Raw genomic sequence first — 20,000 nt, 5'->3', positions numbered from 1 at the left:
TGTGTTACAGAGATTACTGTCCTCTCTCTCTGTCTCTCACTGTGTTAGTGTTCTGTGTTACAGAGATTACTGTCCCCTCTCTCTGTCTCTCACTGTGTTAGTGGCCTGTGTTACAGAGATTACTGTCCTCTCTCTCTGTCTCTCTCTGTGTTAGTGTTCTGTGTTACAGAGATTACTGTCCCCTGTCTCTGTCTCTCACTGTGTTAGTGTTCTGTGTTACAGAGATTACTGTCCTCTCTCTCTGACTCTCACTGTGTTAGTGCCCTGTGTTACAGAGATTACTGTCCCCTCTCTCTGTGTCTCACTGTGTTAGTGCCCTGTGTTACAGAGATTACTGTCCTCTCTCTCTGTCTCTCACTGTGTTAGTGCCCTGTGTTACAGAGATTACTGTCCCCTCTCTCTGTGTCTCACTGTGTTAGTGTTCTGTGTTACAGAGATTACTGTCCCCTGTCTCTGTCTCTCACTGTGTTAGTGCCCTGTGTTACAGAGATTACTGTCCTCTCTCTCTGTCTCTCACTGTGTTAGTGCCCTGTGTTACAGAGATTACTGTCCCCTGTCTCTGTCTCTCACTGTGTTAGTGTTCTGTGTTACAGAGATTACTGTCCTCTCTCTCTGACTCTCATTGTGTTAGTGCCCTGTGTTACAGAGATTACTGTCCCCTCTCTCTGTGTCTCACTGTGTTAGTGCCCTGTGTTACAGAGATTACTGTCCTCTCTCTCTCTCTCTCACTGTGTTAGTGTTCTGTGTTACAGAGATTACTGTCCTCTCTCTCTGACTCTCACTGTGTTAGTGTTCTGTGTTACAGAGATTACTGTCCTCTCTCTCTGTCTCTCACTGTGTTAGTGTTGTATGTTACAGAGATTACTGTCCTCACTCTCTCTGTGTCTCACTGTGTTAGTGTTCTGTGTTACAGAGATTACTGTCCTCTCTCTGTCTCTCACCGTGTTAGTGCCCTGTGTTACAGAGATTACTGTCCCCTCTCTCTGTCTCTCACTGTGTTAGTGTTCTGTGTTACAGAGATTACTGTCCCCTCTCTCTGTCTCTCACTGTGTTAGTGTTCTGTGTTACAGAGATTACTGTCCCCTCTCTCTGTCTCTCACTGTGTTAGTCCTCTGTGTTACAGAGATTACTGTCCCCTCTCTCTGTCTCTCACTGTGTTAGTGTTCTGTGTTACAGAGATTACTGTCCTCTCTCTCTGTCTCTCACTGTGTTAGTGTTCTGTGTTACAGAGATTACTGTCCCCTCTCTCTGTCTCTCACTGTGTTAGTACCCTGTGTTACAGAGATTACTGTCCCCTCTCTCTGTCTCTCACTGTGTTAGTGCCCTGTGTTACAGAGATTACTGTCCCCTCTCTCTGTCTCTCACTGTGTTAGTGTTCTGTGTTACAGAGATTACTGTCCCCTCTCTCTGTCTCTCACTGTGTTAGTCCTCTGTGTTACAGAGATTACTGTCCCCTCTCTGTCTCTCACTGTGTTAGTGTTCTGTGTTACAGAGATTACTGTCCCCTCTCTCTGTCTCTCACTGTGTTAGTACCCTGTGTTACAGAGATTACTGTCCCCTCTCTCTGTCTCTCACTGTGTTAGTGTTTTGTGTTACAGACATTACTGTCCTCTTTCTCTTGACTTTCACTTTCACACATGCCTGAAATGTTGTAATGAACCATTATCTCCAGTATGGTGAAAGTGTTTAAGGAAATACTACCCTTAGATATGCTGCACACCCATACTTCAGTTTTCTGTTTTTCACTTGCCTGAATTTTCTCTGTGCATTAGACAAACACACTTTGTGAGTGAAGAACAACTGTCTTTACTGTTCTAAAGATCCCCTCCCACCATTAAAAATTCAGTGCATTTCTAGCTGAATTCAGTTCCTTATGTTGGAATTCTATTCCAGTTCCATGTCCTGTTTACTAGCTCAAATCAAGTTCAGTTCAAATTGAGGAACTGAATCAGATGTACTGAGACATTTTTAGAGTCTTTACCTTGATGAAGTTTGACCTCCACCGTCACTCTCCATAAAAACGATTAAGAATTGTCCCTCACTCCAGTTATTCCCTGTTTCTCTGGTCTGTGTCGACTGTAATCACATACAGCCTCATTTAACTGGGAGTTATATTCCTCTCTCTCCACAGTATGGATGGTGCCCAGAGCAGTTTAGCTTTCACTCTGATATAAACCTGTTCGTCCTAATCAGACTGTAACCTGAGTGACTGCAGGAGGAGTTTCACAGTTAGGCTTGATGTTTTGGGTGTTTACAGGTGGTGGAATGTGGTCGTGCAGGAAAGAGATGAGAGGGAGATGATACAGTGTGAACTCTGTGTCGTGAACTAACTTTGCATTAGTATTCACTGAATTACCCTAAATAATAACTTTTATTGGTTACAGTTCATATTTACAAACATATTCACTCATTCTGAATACTAAACATATTTCCTCAAAGGACAACGTTTTTGTAGCAGAACATGCATTCCACCACAGATCAGTGAGAGCAGAGAAGGTGATCGATAACTGACTGAAGTGTAGATTGTTGTGAGGTGAACTCTCTGTCAGAGTAATGTAGTTAATGGATCTAATACTTCACTGATCTGCCTGTTACAGTGACCAGAGGACTAAACACTGTCTTTAAATGGGTAACTTTTTTGGAGACTGGCTGTCCTGTTCAAGTCTGTGACTGGTTATGTAGAGTGGCAGCATCATTAAAAGCTGGACATATTTTTATGTTGATCTTATAAAGTTGTGTTGAGTCAAAAGAGTATTTTAGAGTATAGTGATATACACATTCTTAATTAGCAGACAGTTTCCAGACCTGTGGAATCCAGAGTGGAATGCTGCTCCTCTGGTTTTCTCCTCTCTCTGAATTTCTCCTCCTCTTGTGTTTCTCTTCTGACTTATCTACGGATAACAGGCAGGTTCAACCACACCATGGAACTTATCTTTCAGTTCTAACACTCCTGCAGTTCCAGTCTTTTCTCATGAGTGGATTTATGAAGGAGAGAGGCAAGACTGGGAGACAGTAAAGACACTGAATGTTGTTACTCACGTCATACACCTTATACACACACTAATACACACCTGGCAGTTATAATACACACCTGGCAGTTATAATACACACCTGGCAGTTATAATACACACCTGGCAGTCAGAAGTCAGCTCCTCGTGAAAGATTCACTGTGGTGGAAACATCATCTGAGTCATATAATGTACAGAGTCTGGGTGACAGTCAAAATATTTTAACCAATCAGTCATATCAGAGACGCAAAGTAAGGAGAAGAGGAGGGACTTCAGCCAATACACATCTGTTCAGCCACATGCAACAGGTACCTCAGTAACACCTGATTAAATATACATATGTAAGCATATATAAATGTGACAGGTACTTCAGTAACACCTGATTAAATATACATATGTAAAGCATATATAAATGTAACAGGTACTTCAGTAACACCTGATTAAATATACATATGTAAAGCATATATAAATGTAACAGGTACTTCAGTAACACCTGATAAGGGCACAGAACTCCGTCAAACTTCTTTGAAGTGAAGAAAATAAATAAACATCCCAAAAGGTTGATTCTTGATGTCTGATTCAATTTGTAGTTCTCGTAGTTCTGTCGTCTTACTTCGATTGATTGGTCTTTCTCGTAACTGGAATAAACCATGAATTTTTTGAACACCAGTAGATACCGTCTCTCAAGCAGGTGGGAGAGACTTCCGGTTCATGTTCAAACGTGAATTAATAAATATTACTTATTAATTAGTTTGCAGACTTTCAATAGCCTACTTATCAATGTAATATAATAATTATAATAATTATTAGAACACACAGATTTAACTGGATTAGTGAAACTTCAGGTGTATGTGAAGTCACACAATTTCTGTAACAGGGTTCACACACACGCACGCACACACAGTGCTCGATATGGGCCGGTACTCGACGGTATGCAGTACCGGTACTTCGACATTTTACTCTTTGGCGTACCGTGACTTTTTCTTGTGTACCGGCACTTCTCATGGGCTGCTGGTGCTCTTTTCTGCCCTCTCCAAATCAGGTTCTGGGCGATTCATAATGATCCTATATGAACTGCATTACCCAGGGGGCACTACGTGACGCTCACCTGTTCCCGTTCTCTCGACAAGTAATAACGTTAATACAAGTCTAACCCCGTGATCGAAATGCTCATTTGTTCCCTCACTCACTCACTATATAGTGTTTGCTACATAGAACACTCACTAGGGGGTAACGGTTGACTGCTGTTGATACATTTCGGACACTATTTGGACGTTACGCTGCAACATAATTATGCGCCGGATATTCGTAATTATGATCTCTATCGCATAAACAAACGCCAGAATATCCGCACCTGATTGGTCTGAAAAGACTCTGCTTTCACGACAGGCCGCAATGTATGATGGTCAAAGTCGATCGATGTAGGGTACAGCTTAGCTGCGTCCAAAAGCGCATACTAACGTACTAAATAGGGTACAGCCTCTGTACACTACATTTTGCCGTTCCTCACTACCATTCTGTAGTGCACTATATTATATCGTAAAATTTCAGTTGAGATTTCGAACAGCACTACAAAATGGCAGACACACTATATAGTGAGTGAGTGTACATTTCGAACAGAGCATAATAAGTTAACGTTAATGCTAAGTAACGATAATGCCAACAGTATTGGCCTGGCTCCAAAAGGGCACAAAGAGAATGCGTGAGTCAGACAACGATGGTGAACATCAGCTCCTTGTATCTTTTATTCACTGTAGAAATTGAGAATGAAATACGTAATGATTTACTGATACTAGGGTTGCCACCTGTCCTGGTTTTCCTGGGATTGTCCTTCTTTTTAATAGTCAGTCCCGGAAAATTTGTCCTCTTTCCCGGTGTCGTATGAAATATGGAACGGCATAAAATCTGGAACGGGTGCATCCAGTTAGCCATTTTCACAGGGTAAAAAAAAGTTTGCCAGTTTTTCACAAATCAAAGGTGGCAACCTTAGCTAATATAAGCCGATACACCTGCCAACATGTTAATAAGGGGAGTACCGGTGTCGTATGCAATATGGAACGGCATGAAATCTGGAACGGGAGCATCCGGTTGGCCATTTTCACAGGAAATACGTCAAATTCTGTCGACAATACAACGGTGCATTGCAAAATCAAAGCGGGAAAATCAATGAATTAAAATATAGAAGCAACACGATACCTAATCGCTAGACACACTACCAAACTACAAATTCACGACAATAATTCTGTTCGTACAGACATGTAATGTACATCCCATGTCATATCGTCTACAATTAGTTTACTGAGCCAAGGTACAGGGGGAACGCATCGCTTAGTGTGGTGCCTCCAAATGTGATAGTTTACATTAGTAACGGTAGACAGAATTTGACGCATTTCCTGTGAAAATGGCCAACCGGATGCACCCGTTCCAGATTTCATGCCGTTCCATATTTCATACGACACCGGTGTCCGTTCCAGACGGCATGAAATCTGGAACGGGTGCATCCGGTTAGCCATTTTCACAGGAAATGCGTCAAATTGTGTAGACAAATACAACTGTGTATTGTGAGTTTCTTGTTACTAAGCAACGAAATTGAAGAAAAACACCATCGGAAGACATACAAAAAAATCACGTTTACAGAGTCTGAGAAAAACCAAATACGCTTTTCGGTAACCAAATGAATCAGTCTTTGTATGTTTTCTTGTAGCTGCTAATTCGTAATTAATCAAAACTATTTCTGAATAAGTGCGTTTTAAGAACTTTAAATACCGAAGTTGTGCTGATATAACTTTAGCTAATGCTACTGTTTTCATTCATTAATTCATTCGTTTGGTATATGAAATATATAAATGAATAGTGCAAAAAGGTAGCACCACAGAGTTTCCATATAATATATATCATTTCTTTCTTTCTTTCTTTCTTTCTTTCTTTCTTTCTTTCTTTCTTTCTTTCTTTCATTCTTTATAAACGAAATACAATAATAACGAATAAAAATTAGGGATGCAGGGACATTACAGTATGGGCTACAAATACAATGTGAAAATGTCCAAACACATTTTTATTTTGATAACCTTTAGTATATTACAAAGCTTTCTTTATCTGAGGCCATGATGGTTTTTTTTATGTAAGTAAAAAGAAATTCTATAAGGGGAAAAAAGTGTGAAATAGGTAACATGGGTTTCAGATTTAGTGCTCTGCCTTTTATCAACATTTTTGTCAGAGTTTCTAAAGAAAATGCAGTCAGAATGTCTCTAAGATGTCACAACATAAAAATAACAAAGCAGCAACATCCATCTAAAAACGACATGAGAAAGGATAACTGTCAAATAAGAGATGAATGGTCTTGCCTTCCTTTTCACAGGAGCAAAGAGGACATACAAGTTCAAGTTCATTTCGACAAACTGTTAGGACTACAAATACTTCAACCTTCAGATATTTCAACCATCAACCTTCAGATAAAGGCAAGTGTCATCCCCTAGCTGGCAGACTGAATTGATTCATTTATTTTATCTGTGTCTTTTTTAACCTTAAGTAGTGCACAAAGTAGTCCTATGCACAGGAGTTCTCTGATAGAGGGCAGTCCAGATGAGGGAATAGGGATCCACCCTCGCCACAGCCTAAGTACTATCAACAGGAAATGGACTTTATCAATGATCCTGTTGTACATAGTAACTTATTTCCTGTATGTTTTTCATGTCTAAAATAAGAAGTCATGGATTCATCTGAGTGGTTCAGAGAAATTCAGTTCTACAAGGAGACAGGGGAGTACCATGACTCTACAAAGGGAGAGAGTAGGAGGTGTGCAGTGAGGAAAGCAGCAAAAAAGTTTCGAATCCAAGGTAGTGTGAGAGGAAGAGCGCTGCACAGATGTAGATAGGTGCATTAATGACAGTGAGAGTTTTTCATTGACAGTGACTTAAGGTGCCATGCAAGTTTACTCTTATTTCCCATGTATTTATGTAATGTTATTTAATCAGTTTTTCTATTCCCCAGGCCATTTGTCATACTATGTTGGAACACATGTTACTGAAAATCGGCTTGTTGTGCTGGACAATGAGCAAAAAACACGGGTACTTCATGAGTGTCATGACGGCCCAGGTACAGGAGGACATCTGGGTATCAACAATACGATGAGAAAAATATGCTCAGCATATTATTGGACGACGATTACCAAGGACACCATCCAGTGGGTGAGTAAGCTTTACTAATGATAGCAATGCAGATGTAGAACTTATGTATGTACATCCAAATATATATTTTCATGAAATATGTCTTTGATCATATACAGATTGCCAGTTGTCCTCAGTGTCAACTTAACCAAAGCCTGAACACTGTTGCTCCTACCATGCACCCGGTGGTGGTTCAGCAGGTCTGTCATTGGTGTTGATTTCATTGGGCCTCTGCCTATCACAGAGAGGGGAGACAATTACATTCTTACCATGACAGACCTTTTTACCGCGTGGGTGGCCGCTGAGCCCCTCAGGAGATGTGGCCTCGGGACTGGTGTCAAAATTCTTTGATTATGGCCTGGTCGACAAGGTCATCTGTGAGCAGGGACGAGAATTTGTCAGTCAGGTACACAGACATTTTTCTATGAATTGTAAAGTAAGTGTTTCACATTTTCAGAGATAGAAACATTTCGCTCCCCTCTTTATATACAGGCTGTCTGTATGTACTGTTTTCTTAAATCAGGGACATGTTTACCTGTTTGCAAGACAATTTGGATTTTCTAGCTTGAATTTGTATTGCAGCTCAATGAAAACATTTTCAAATGCCTGGGCATCAAACAGTGCATCACCTCCACCTACCATCCGCAGTCAAATGGCCAAGATGAACGAACCAATCAATCTATAAAGAGGGGACTGGCCAAATATACAAACGAACAGCAGAATGATTGGCACATCTACTTGAAGGCTGTGGTGTATGCAATCAACACCTCAACACAGGTACTACATGTTCAAATATAGTGATCAACATCAAATTACTAAACTGTTTGAAGAGAGTGGCCAAGACCTTGCTTGATATACCTGAAATTAAGACCCTGGTTTTGTGTCTGATGAGTGCCTTGGTGTATTTTGTGTTTTGTTAGAAATCCACAAAATGCACTCCATACTATGCTATGTTCCACCGCCATCCAAAGATGCCGGAGATGCTTAACTCAAGCCCAATGGATGATGATTTTTCCGTTGGCAATCCTGCTGACTGTATTGATGAGAGGGTCAAGCAAATTGAGGAACTGAATGCACAGGTTTGCAGCTAAAGTTGTATTTCTCTCCTTAGTCCTTATGGAATCGCAGCACTTACTTTAAGGTATTGTTTCCAATAAAACTACAATCTCACCCTTTTGAGTTGTTGAGCAACATCAGGGAGGCCCAGGAGAAACAGAAGAAAATGTTTGAAACACGCAAGAGGAAAAATGTGTGTTGTTTCACAGTAGAAGAAGGACAAGAGGTGGCGAAAAAGAATAAAAGGAAGGAGGGTTGGAAAGGGTCTCGACTAGAGAGAAACTGGGACGGTCCATATGTTGTGAAGGAGCTGTCCTCAAAGCGAGTTGCCACATTATGCAATCTACAGGGTGTGGCCCTGAAACAAAAAGTAAATGTGGCAAATCTGAAGCCCTACAACAGACGGGAGGAGCCACTGGGTAACCTACAGTACCTACATGTTCAGTCTGAACACATTACATGTTAACTATTGCTGTGTGCAATGTCATGATGTAACAGCCTGACATTCTCTTTACAGCGTGTACTACAGTTCATTCCCAGGGTTTACCGAGTGCTCTGGAGTCAGGGAACCTCACTATCTGTAAGTAAGAGTTGAAAGGGTCATGACGTTATGTCGCGATGTTTTACACTGAACACCGTAGCCATGTGCTATGTTTTTCACCTTATTTTCAGCATTCAGTGTAACTGATCATGACTACACTGTCCTGAGTCAGCCCAGTCAGCAAGAGTCAAGTCAGGTTGAGGAAGAGACAGGTCAGAATGAGGGAAGCGTTTGACAGAGTTTTATACTTCACATAATAACTTAACATAATGTAAAAACACTCAATTGTTGTTTATTTGCCACAGGACAAAACACCTTCTCGTCTGCATTGTTTCCAGTTGATCCTGATGATGAGGTAATGCAAATAAACTTAAGCGATTAAAAAAAATGATTGTACCCCCTAAACTTTTTATTTGAATGCACAGCATGATCACAATGCACAACTCATGTTTTCTGCTTTTATCTTAAGAACATTCTGGCACAAATTTTAGAAATGGCAAATGAATACTGCGCCGTTATCAGGATCAACAACTGCCAGGCCACTGCAAAGGACTTCAAGTCTCTTCGACCTTCTAAGAGGGACTTCCCATGGCTGACTGACGATGTGATTATAGTCTTTTTTTGGAATGTCTTTTTCTATAAAGGATATGGAGCATCTTACTTACTTATTTCCATCATTGCAGATCGTTGACACAAGGATAGCCCAACTTGCAGCTGGAACCGAGCATGTGAGTCTAAACCCCCTAATAAATTCCTCCCTCTGTCAGTGTCTGAGCGTCAGTGAACTGACATGACTTTTTAAACCAGGTTAAGTCTGTTCCTGCTCATGCGTTTGTGTCTTGGTGGCGTGACTGGACCCATTTCGGAAACATTACGGACCGCGTTCTCTGTTATTTGAAGGTAAGATTCTTAAAGTCTTTGTTTAACAAGTTGATGTTTTCACTTTTAACTTTGAGTTCTTACTGAGCTCATATTTAAACAGGATGTTAAGGCTGACTCCATGATTCTCCTACCCCGAGTCGTTGGATGCAAGACCCCTGAGGAAGGAAATCATTTTATCCTTTGGGTTTGTTTGAGAATTAGTGGATTTAACACATTTCTTTTTGATTTACTGATGATTGAGTGTTTGTTTTAACTGAGTACTTTCCAAAAGGTCTTTGATGGTCCCAGGAGGACAATGAGGGTCTATGATTCACTGGGAATGTATCAGAACATCCAGCCAGAAGATCTTGACTTGCTTAGGTATTTCAGATGTTCTGTGTGACCTTATACTTCACAAATGCCATGAACCGAAAATGACCATACTTTATGTGAGATATAGACAGTCCTTGCATTAACAAGTATAACAACTACATTACTTGCACTTTCATTTCGTTATAATAAAATGATGTTTGTAGAAATGCCTTTAGGAGCGTTTGGGACCTGAGCAGCTGGGCTGTCACCTGCCCATCACAATGGCTCCGGACGGACGGCCAGAACTGTGGGGTGTCTGTTTGTACTGTAAGTCTCTTACTTTGTATGACCTTTAACTCGCAAAATGACCTTGTAAATTAAAAATCAAGTACATGTCTTAACCACTGGAAAAATCCCATTTTCAACTTCTTTATAAAATGAGATTTTCAGCTCACATTCACTTTTATTCTTTCATGAGATGGCTGAACTGGAGGTCAGAGAAATTGCAGTGGAAACACAAGCATTGAAAGAGGCAGAATTGTGGCGTTTAAGATGTCACCATGCCACATCTTTGGCATCATGTGCTCTTAAGAGCATGCCTGGTAAGCAAAAAGGAAAATGTTTCTTTAATACAAAGACATAATAATGATAATAATAATAATAATAATAATAGTAATAATAACAATAATATTTATTTAGAGCCCAATATCACTATTTATAGTCTCAAAGGGCTTTACATGTCTATAACAAAGTCAAATCAAAATTATATCATGCATAAGTTCGAGAAAATAGATAAGTCTTTAGTCTGGTTTTAAAGGTATTGAGAGAGTTTGCTTCTCTAACGTCTTTAGGTAAACCATTCCAGAGGAAGGGAGAGCGGTAGGAAAAGGCTCGGTTACCAGCGGACTTCTTTTTAACTCTTGGAATGACTAATAGTCCAGAATCTTGAGAGCACAGGGTGCGAGGTGGGTTATAGGGTGTAATTAAGTCAGACAGGTAGGAAGGCGCAAGCCCATGTAAAATTTTATATGTTAATAAGAGGACCTTAAAATCTGCCCTTGCATGAATTGGGAGCCAATGAAGGGAAGCCAGGACAGGGCTAATGTGATCAAACTTCTTTGTTCGGGTCAGAATTCTAGCAGCAGCATTCTGGACCAGCTGAAGACTATTGGTACTAGAGGCAGGCAGGCCAGAGTAACGTTGCTTGTTAGTGACCTGATCAGTGATCTTAGCCTTGACGTGATGGGTCTGTGTGAAACTTGGTTAAAGCCAGACGTTTTTCTCCCTTTAAATGAAGCTTCACCCCCTAACTATTCCTTTTCCTGTGCTGCTAGGGCAGCAATGAAAGGTGAGGGTGTAGCTCTAATCTATAATACTAAATTTCCTCCTAACACCCTTAGTTTACCTAATTTTCTAAAATAGTGTTGATGAGTATCATGAGGAAAAATGTTGTCATGAGATAAAATGTACTTGATGTTTAAAAAATCTGATATTTTAACTGTCACATGATCCTAGAAGTCTGATTTCATTGGCCGGGCAGTGATGTTTTCCAACCACTACAGTCAGGTGACTGTATCATTATCATTATTTGTGCACATAAGTTGTACAATGAAGGGATCAGTAATCTTTTTTTTCTATTCAGTACTTTTGCAGTAACAATAAACCACCCACCAATATTCTGTCTGACTAAAAAAACATCCTGACCTATTTATTTCCCTCTTCTTTTTCCACTGTAGGTCATTGGACTCCAACACGAGACCTGTTAGGACGTTGACAGTTTTGTTTCATTGTTTTATTAAGCATTTCTGCTGTTTCTCCTGCTTTTTGTCTCTTTTGTTCTCTCTCTCTCTCTCACTCCCTGCTCACATGAAATGTGTTTATACAGTGAAGGGTTCGGTAATATTTTTTTTTCTATTCAGTACTTTTGCATTAACAATAAACCACTCACCAATGTTCTGTTTGACTAACAAACTTAATCCTGACCTATTTATTTCCATCTTCTGTTTCCACAGTAGGTCATTGGGGACCAGCACGAGACCTCTTTGGACGTCGACAGTTTCCGTTTTTGTCTGTATTGTGCTCTCTCTCTCTCTCTCTCTCTCTCTCTCTCTCTCTCTCTCTCTCTCTTTCTATCATACACTGTCTCTCTGTTCCCATGACGTAGGTTTATGCATGTTCATGTATGTATATACTTTGCATATATTTTTACATTGCTGTTATACTGTGTTTGTTCTTTTGTGTGTGTTCATAAATTTTGATACAGGTCTGGTAACCCCATTAAAAATAACACATCAAGAATCAAAACTCCCTGTGTGAAGTGTAGTATTTCAAGACTGTAGTGTTAGAAAGTGTCATAACATTGTAAAACACTGTGTAAGTATTTAGGACTAAATCTCTGATCAGGACCTTCAGCACATCTTCACTGAGGGCACCAAATAATGTGAAAGGACAATGCTGTGAACAGATCTCTGTGGTGCATAAGTGCATAACTGGGAATATAGTCCAAAACAACAAAATAACAACAAAACAACAAACTATCCATTTTGGTACAACCATGCACAGGTTCCTTTCCTTTCAGAGTAAATTTGATGCCTCAGATTAGGAATCATAACAAATGATTTATTCCTGAAGTACAACAGTGCATTGATCTTAATATATGTTTAACATCTGTGTTTCAAACAGCATACGACTTCAGTTGTAAGAAAATGATTGAAAGCATTTTTACATTTTTTAATTTTTTTTTTTTTTTTTTTGCCATCAAGCTGTGCATAGAGGTTGCGTGGCATAAAATTAATTGATAGCACGTTTTTGATGACATGAGACATTTAAACATCTGCTGCTAGAAGTGACACAAAGTGGGAGAATCAATCAATTAACTGTAATATAGGTAGGTACATAATTCACGTTATGAGTCTACGGGATAAACAAAAACATCTCTGAAATAAATAAAAGCCCCGAGCGACACATGATTCTTAATCTTTCGTAAACCAAACTATAAATTTACGACAATAATTCTGTTCGTATACACATTTAATAGACGCTGACAATAGACAACGGGGTAAAAGAGATATTTTAGCGGGGTAAAGGAGATATTTCTTTACTTTTTTGGTGGATCCGACAGTTTACATTAGTAACTGTCGACACAATTTGACGCATTTCCTGTGAAAATGGCTAACCGGATGCACCCGTTCCAGATTTCATGCCGTTCCATATTTCATACGACACCGCCAATACAACGGCTAACCGGCTAACCGGATGCACGAAATGGCTAACCGGATGCACCCGTTCCAGATTTCATGCCGTTCCATATTTCATACGACACCGGTCCCAGATTTCATGCCGTTCCATATTTCATACGACACCGGTGTCGGCATGAAATCTGGGACCGGTGTCGTATGAAATATGGAACGGCATGAAATCTGGGACCGGTACATCCGGTTAGCCATTTCGTGCATCCGGTTAGCCGGTTAGCCGTTGAATTGGCGACACAATTTGACGCATTTCCTGTGAAAATGGCTAACCGGACGCACGAAATGGCTAACCGGATGCACCCGTCCCAGATTTCATGCCGTTCCATATTTCATATGACACCGGTGTCGTATGAAATATGGAACGGCATGAAATCTGTGACCAGTACATCCGGGTAACCATTTCGTGCATCCGGTTAGCCGGTTAGCTGTTGTATTGTCGACAGAATTTGACGTATGCAGGTGCATCCGGTTAGCCATTTCGTGCGTCCGGTTAGCCATTTTCACAGGAAATGCGTCAAATTGTGTCGCCAATTCAACGGCTAACCGGCTAACCGGATGCACGAAATGGCTAACCGGAGGTACCGGTCCCAGATTTCATGCCGTTCCATATTTCATACGACACCGGTGTCGTATGAAATATGGAACGGCATGAAATCTGGAACGGGTACATCCGGTTAACCATTTCGTGCATCCGGTTAGCCATTTTCACAGGAAATGCGTCAAATTGTGTCGACAATACAACGGTGCATTGCAAAATCAAAGTGGGAAAATCAATGAATTAAAATATAGAAGCAACACGATACCTAATCGCTAGACACACTACCAAACTGCAAATTCACGACAATAATTCTTTTCGTACAGACATGTAATGTATATCCCATGTCATATCTGTATTAGCGGCTCGGTTTGCCAAACGTATTGTAAAGGGATTAGATACACCACAAAAGTGGGATTTCAATCCTTCACACATTACTTTTTGTAAGCATGTTGTATCTTTATAGCCGTTTCACAGTTTGGTGCCTCCAAATGTGATAGTTTACATTAGTAACTGTAGACAGAATTTGACGCATGGCCAACCGGATGCACCCGTTCCAGATTTCATGCCGTTCCATATTTCATACGGCACTTTTTTGTTACTGTTTCAAGCACTGCACACACACACACATTTTCACAAAGGATCTCCAACCACTAGAGGGCGACATTTCACCATTTGACAAGACTTTGATTCAATTAGTTTCATGTTCTAGTGATTAGTCTCACCTGGTTCTTCCTGTCAACGCTATTTAGACCATTGTTTCTCAGCCCTGCTCCTGGGGGACCCCTGCTCTGCATATCATCTATCTGTCCTTGCTCTGAACACACCTGATTAGTGTGATTAACATGCTTTTGATTAAATCAGGTGTGCTCAGCCAATCAAAAGTGCCGCTGATGAGGTCAGGCTGTTAGGTAGAGCAGGGTTGAGAGGCACCGATTTAGACCATATATTCCTTTCATTCTGAGCTTGGTCTTGAGATGGCGAATGCTGTTGTTTGTGGTCTTGCTAACCTTGTGCATCAGCTGTTTGTTATTATTTGTTTTTTGCTGTTCTCCTTGTATTTTTTTTTTCCATTTCAGTCCATTCAGTTTGAACTGCTGAATGAATGCAGCGGTTTCCCACAGCGTTGTCTGCAGTGGCTGCGACCCAGAGGTCTTCTGGATGGTTGAAATGCAGAGAGGGGGTGGTGACTTAACCCAAAAAAATTACACAGGCTGTGCACAGCTATACGATCATTTAACACGTGCATCATTACATCACACACACACACACACACACACACACACACACACACACACACACACACAGTTATTACAGTATTATACAGTTATTGCAGCATCACTAATACAGGTATCACAGTGTCACTCATACAGGTATCAAAGTGTCACACACAGGTCAACAGATTTTTGATGTAATGTTTCATGGAATTCTTTACACTCATGTGCCCAGACAACAAATCTCTCATTTCCTATAGTCATGATCATAATCTCTTTTCATAATCGTTATAAGCTAACAAATCAGTCATGAATTAGTTTGATTTTCATTCTGTATGTGGGCTCTCCCATCAGCAGTGAGATTATGTCAATGTTACACTTTTTCACAAACTCCCAACATTTACTCACATAAACAGATTCATCAGACTGTCAGTTAAAAGAAGTCAAAGTGAATGAGTTCAAAGATTTTCTAACTGGTACCCAGAAGCTGTAATAACTAGTTGTAATAAGTTATGGAAGCTGATTAGCTCAGTCTGTAGAGAACGTGTGTGTGTGTGTGTGTGTGTCACACTTGTTGGGATAAATTGCCGTATAATTTTCTGTATATAGGGAGACATATGAAGAATTAATCTATATAATTATCTAGCTGCTAGCTACTACTTCACATTCTAGAGGTGAATGCATATATAGGTATAGATATGCAGTCACAAAGAGATGTCATATAATCCTATATACTATAGTCATAGACAGAGATCATGACACCACAGGCTCACACAGCTGAGCAGGAGACAGGCTTTAGAAACGAGAGTTTAATCAGTAACACACAGAGAGATTAGACATGTCAGCACAGATTCACATTAGTTCAATAGGTCTCTTTTGTTCCATGGCCATTTTTCACTCGGCACACAGTCTACATTTTAAATAAACCAACACTATAAAGATTAAGGTGAAGGTGTGGAATGATGTGGAAGAAAATCAAACACATTTTACATATTCTGTGGAGCAGAATAAAAGTCTCCAAACATAAGTATCATACTCAACCGATAAATTGTGCACAAGTTTATGACAAAAGTAAAAAACTCAAGTGATGTTTAAAATGCAACAGCTACGACCGAATCACTCCCTCTGGGTCATCAATTAGATCAGGAAGCAACTTCACTCCTGCTTTGTTCCCGCTTATGTTTACCTCTCTTAGGTGTGAGGGGTTTGCTCTCAGAGCTGAGGCCAGTGCAGCAAAGCCTTTCTCTGTTATACTGCAGTTGCACAGACTAGAGAGAGAGAGAGAGAGAGAGAGAGAATTCTGCCACTTCAGACATAACTGACCCTTCGCTAAGCCCCTCCCTAGAACAGCCACTGTCCAATTCTACGTTAGCAACCGTAACTAGGCACGGGAGGTCTGTCAGGCTTTCAGAACAAGGGAAAATGTCGAAACGGTGTGCATATGGAACCTGCAGTTCCGACTGCAGATACCGTAGATACCCTCAAAGTTTACAGGGGGGGTCGTATTTTTCGCTTTGCCAAAGCTAAAAACGCTGCAGGAGAGATGTCAACAGTGACAACATATAGTAATTAAACTCTGTCTCTATTGTGATTAATGACTTTCCATGGCTGGCATAACACTACACATTGGCAAAGAAATCTGTGTAGTCTTTTATTTTGAGTGATACACTAATCGCAGCCATACTGCCGTGTCAAATGTAATTGCTAACCGACTCAGTGTTATTTAAAACGTGCTGACGCTTTGTTTACGCACATGTTTGTAATGAAGAGGTAGTTGTACTGTATTTGTTGAACGCATGTGTAGAGCATGACATCAAACCGCTCGGACAATCAATATTGTAACGTTACAACTCTGTGTAATCAAGTTGCCAAATAAGTCTGTATGTACAGGTTTGACTATGATAATTATTCTTGATGTTTCAGGTTGACGACAACTCTTGGTTCACTCGTCTCACGAATGTCCTCTAGCGGTTGAATAGCTAATTTGGCTAACTTGACATTAGCTACTCGGGTAGTAGCCTAATAGTGACCACAAGGCTTGTAGGTTTTAGTGATGTATGCAGTTTTACTTTAAAAAGTTGGCCCTGACAGACACTACTAGTAAACATTTTTAACTCGCTGGGTTAGTTTTATATATCTTGTTTTATTTTGCATTTGTCCATGTGCTTTGATCAATAGCTCATCCGAGGCCAACCCAGCTCTTCCCTCGATTTTAATGTCCTCCTCATTCACAATGCTCTGCCGACAAGTTATATTATGAATGTAGCTCTCAAATGCTTATTGTAGTCCTTTCCAGCTACTTCCCTCTAAAATTTCAGGACTGTGATTCCAGAAATGTGCTATTATTTCCTTTGGAATATCTCTCATTGATATCGTTGAAAACTCTATAGATTGACACGCCAGGTGTGAAAGCTTGACAGGCGGAGCAACAGTAAGCAAGGGGGCGGGACTTAGCGAAAGGGTCAATTGTTTTGCATAATGGTTTTACAGATCAGATACAGTTTACAGTTCAGCCCCTAAACAAACAACTTCTCAGATAAAATGTGCGTGTGTGTGTGTTTTCACACTGTATCATGCATGTCTCTTAGAAAGGCCATCTTACCCCAGTACCTCCAGTTTACAGTGTGGATTCGCCAGTCCAGCAGAGAGCCGCTTCACTCCTGAATCCTGCAGTTTATTGTCACTGAGGTCCAGCTCTCGCAGGGTGGAGGAGTTTGAGCTGAGAACTGAGGCCAGAGCTGGACAACTTTCCTCTGTCAGATTACACTCCCACAGCCTATGAGAACAGTAATGACACAAAGAACACACACAGACTGGCAAGCTTTATTTCTATGGATCAGTAGATCAGCACAAATATAAAAATCTGGAATGGGTCTTTCAGTTTGTGTGTGTGTTAGTATGTGTGTGTGTACTGTGAAGTCTGTATGTGTCTACTGCAGAAATATCAGAAATAAGGAGAAACATAGAGAGAGTTTGTGTCTGTGTATACGAGAATGAAGGGGTGTGTGTGTCTGTGTGTTCACTTAATATACAGATTAGTTTTGTTTAAACTTATCACACTTCCAGATGCCCCCCTCAACCCCCCTATGTGTGTGTGTACATTTTAGCATTGCATCATGTGTGTCTCTCAGAGAGATGACCTTACTTTAATATCTCCAGTTTACAGTGTGGACTCTGTAGTCCATCACAGAGCAGCTTCATTCCTGAATCCTGCAGATTATTAAAACTCAGGTCCAGCTCTGTCAGATGAGAGGACCTTGAGCTGAGAGCTGAGGCCAGTGCAGAACAACTTTTCTCTGTCAGATTGCAACTAAACAGCCTGGGAGAAACATAATGACACGTGAATATTCTCCACAGATCTCTGTAATTATCATAACAACATAACACACACACACACACACATACACGTACTCATACACACACACACACACACACACATACACACATTAAAAAGCAACCAGAGGTCTCTAGTCCACAGAGTACACAAAGTATACAAAACTTCACACTCTTATGGACCACAGATGGTATAATTTACAATCCTAACCTTCGTAGATTGCAAAACCGAGATTTCCAGAGGGCACTGTGGAGTGCGGCTGCACTCATATTCAATACTCAGAATAAATAGCAAACTCGCTCTTCCTTTTGTCTCCAAAACAAGGCCCATTGCTGAGAGTTCAAGGAGGCTGTCAGTCTTAATGTGGGCCCTACACATGCTCAGAACATGTGAGGTAGATAGCAGACAAAACACAGCGCTGCTCCCCCCCACTGACACACACAGTGAATGTGCCTGCACTATTTATATTTATATTTCATATATACTCAGTTAATTATATATACTTCACGCCCGATTAAACTGCAGCCTTTTGTGGACCCTTGCCTGACCCAGGGTTAAAAACATTCATTTCTAGAATTCAGACATTTTACAGCAATATTTGTGTATCTGGGAACCCCCACGCTTGTACAATCATCTAACATCATTCACCGGCAGTGGATACAATTATCCCACAAAACACATCACTTTCTCTTTCTCTCCCTCAAACATATGGCCCATAATATAAAGCGTGCCAGCAAAACCATTTCAAAATGTTTACATTTTAACTGTAATATACGTTTTCAGAAACATTATTGTGTCTGAAACTGTTTCTATGAGCAGAAATTCTAAAGCCTGTACATTAGCTAACCAAAGCTCAGTCACTAAGTCTATACACACAACTCAGCTGTTTCCACCCAAACCCAGAACTGTTAAACCATTTTTTACAGTGAAACTCATTCATATATATTTTTATGGTCGTGTACTAGATTGCTCTGAGCAGTGTGTAATGGTTAGTCAGTGGTGTCTATGACATTTGATAAGGAAAGGTTTCATTCAGACTGAAGATAACATGTTTTCAGTAGGATGTTTGATTTTGTTCGAGAGGTGTGAGATTTTGCCCAGGCAGTTTGCCTGGTGCCGTGTTTATAGTTTGGGAAAATGGTCACTCCCAGAGATATGTCTAAACCGTTGTGAAAAACTGTAACACACGCAAAGGCCTGGACGCCCTCTGTTGGAATAACCAACTTGTTGTAAACAGTGTTACCATGGAAACATCCAAACAGACAGAGGTCCTGATGAAATCCATCTGAAGGAGAGGTTTACATCAGGTGTTTTTTTAGCGGTACAATGTGCCTTTTTGGTTTTGTATTTATGATTTTGAGGAAAAGGGAGTATTGTTTCATGAAATATATATAAGCAGTTGTGAAAACTGTCACAGGGAAAATTATAATACAATTTGTGGGAGTCTTCCAGGCCTATCACTATCCTATGACAAAATATAAACATCTCTCTCTCTCGCTCTGTCTTTTTCTCTCTGTCACTCTATCACACACACACACACACACACACACACACACGCACACACACACACACACACACACGCACACACACACACACACACACACACACACAGTAAAGACAGTGCTCACTTGGCTTTTCTGGAGGCTGTGACCACTGGCAGTAGTCTCATCAGACATTCATCTGATTTGTTGTATTTCCTCAGCTCAAACTCATCCAGCTTCT

The 20,000-nt window shown here is 40.5% G+C and overlaps 1 protein-coding gene across 1 annotated transcript in view; it reads right to left on the bottom strand.

The window, feature by feature from the left end:
- Positions 1–20,000, bottom strand: part of LOC115826568 (NACHT, LRR and PYD domains-containing protein 12-like) — a 65,947-nt gene that overhangs the window by 12,621 nt on the left and 33,326 nt on the right. Inside the window, exons 10-11 of the mRNA XM_030790448.1 lie at positions 18,090–18,254; positions 17,547–17,720 (exon numbers count right to left, since the gene is read on the bottom strand). Coding sequence (XP_030646308.1) covers positions 17,547–17,720; positions 18,090–18,254 — 339 coding nt within the window. The remainder of the gene's footprint in view (positions 1–17,546; positions 17,721–18,089; positions 18,255–20,000) is intronic.

The sequence above is a fragment of the Chanos chanos genome, chromosome 13 (assembly GCF_902362185.1).
Source record: "Chanos chanos chromosome 13, fChaCha1.1, whole genome shotgun sequence".
NCBI lineage: Eukaryota > Metazoa > Chordata > Actinopteri > Gonorynchiformes > Chanidae > Chanos > Chanos chanos.
Note: the sequence above shows the minus strand (reverse complement) of the source record. Positions and strands in the feature narration are given on the sequence as shown.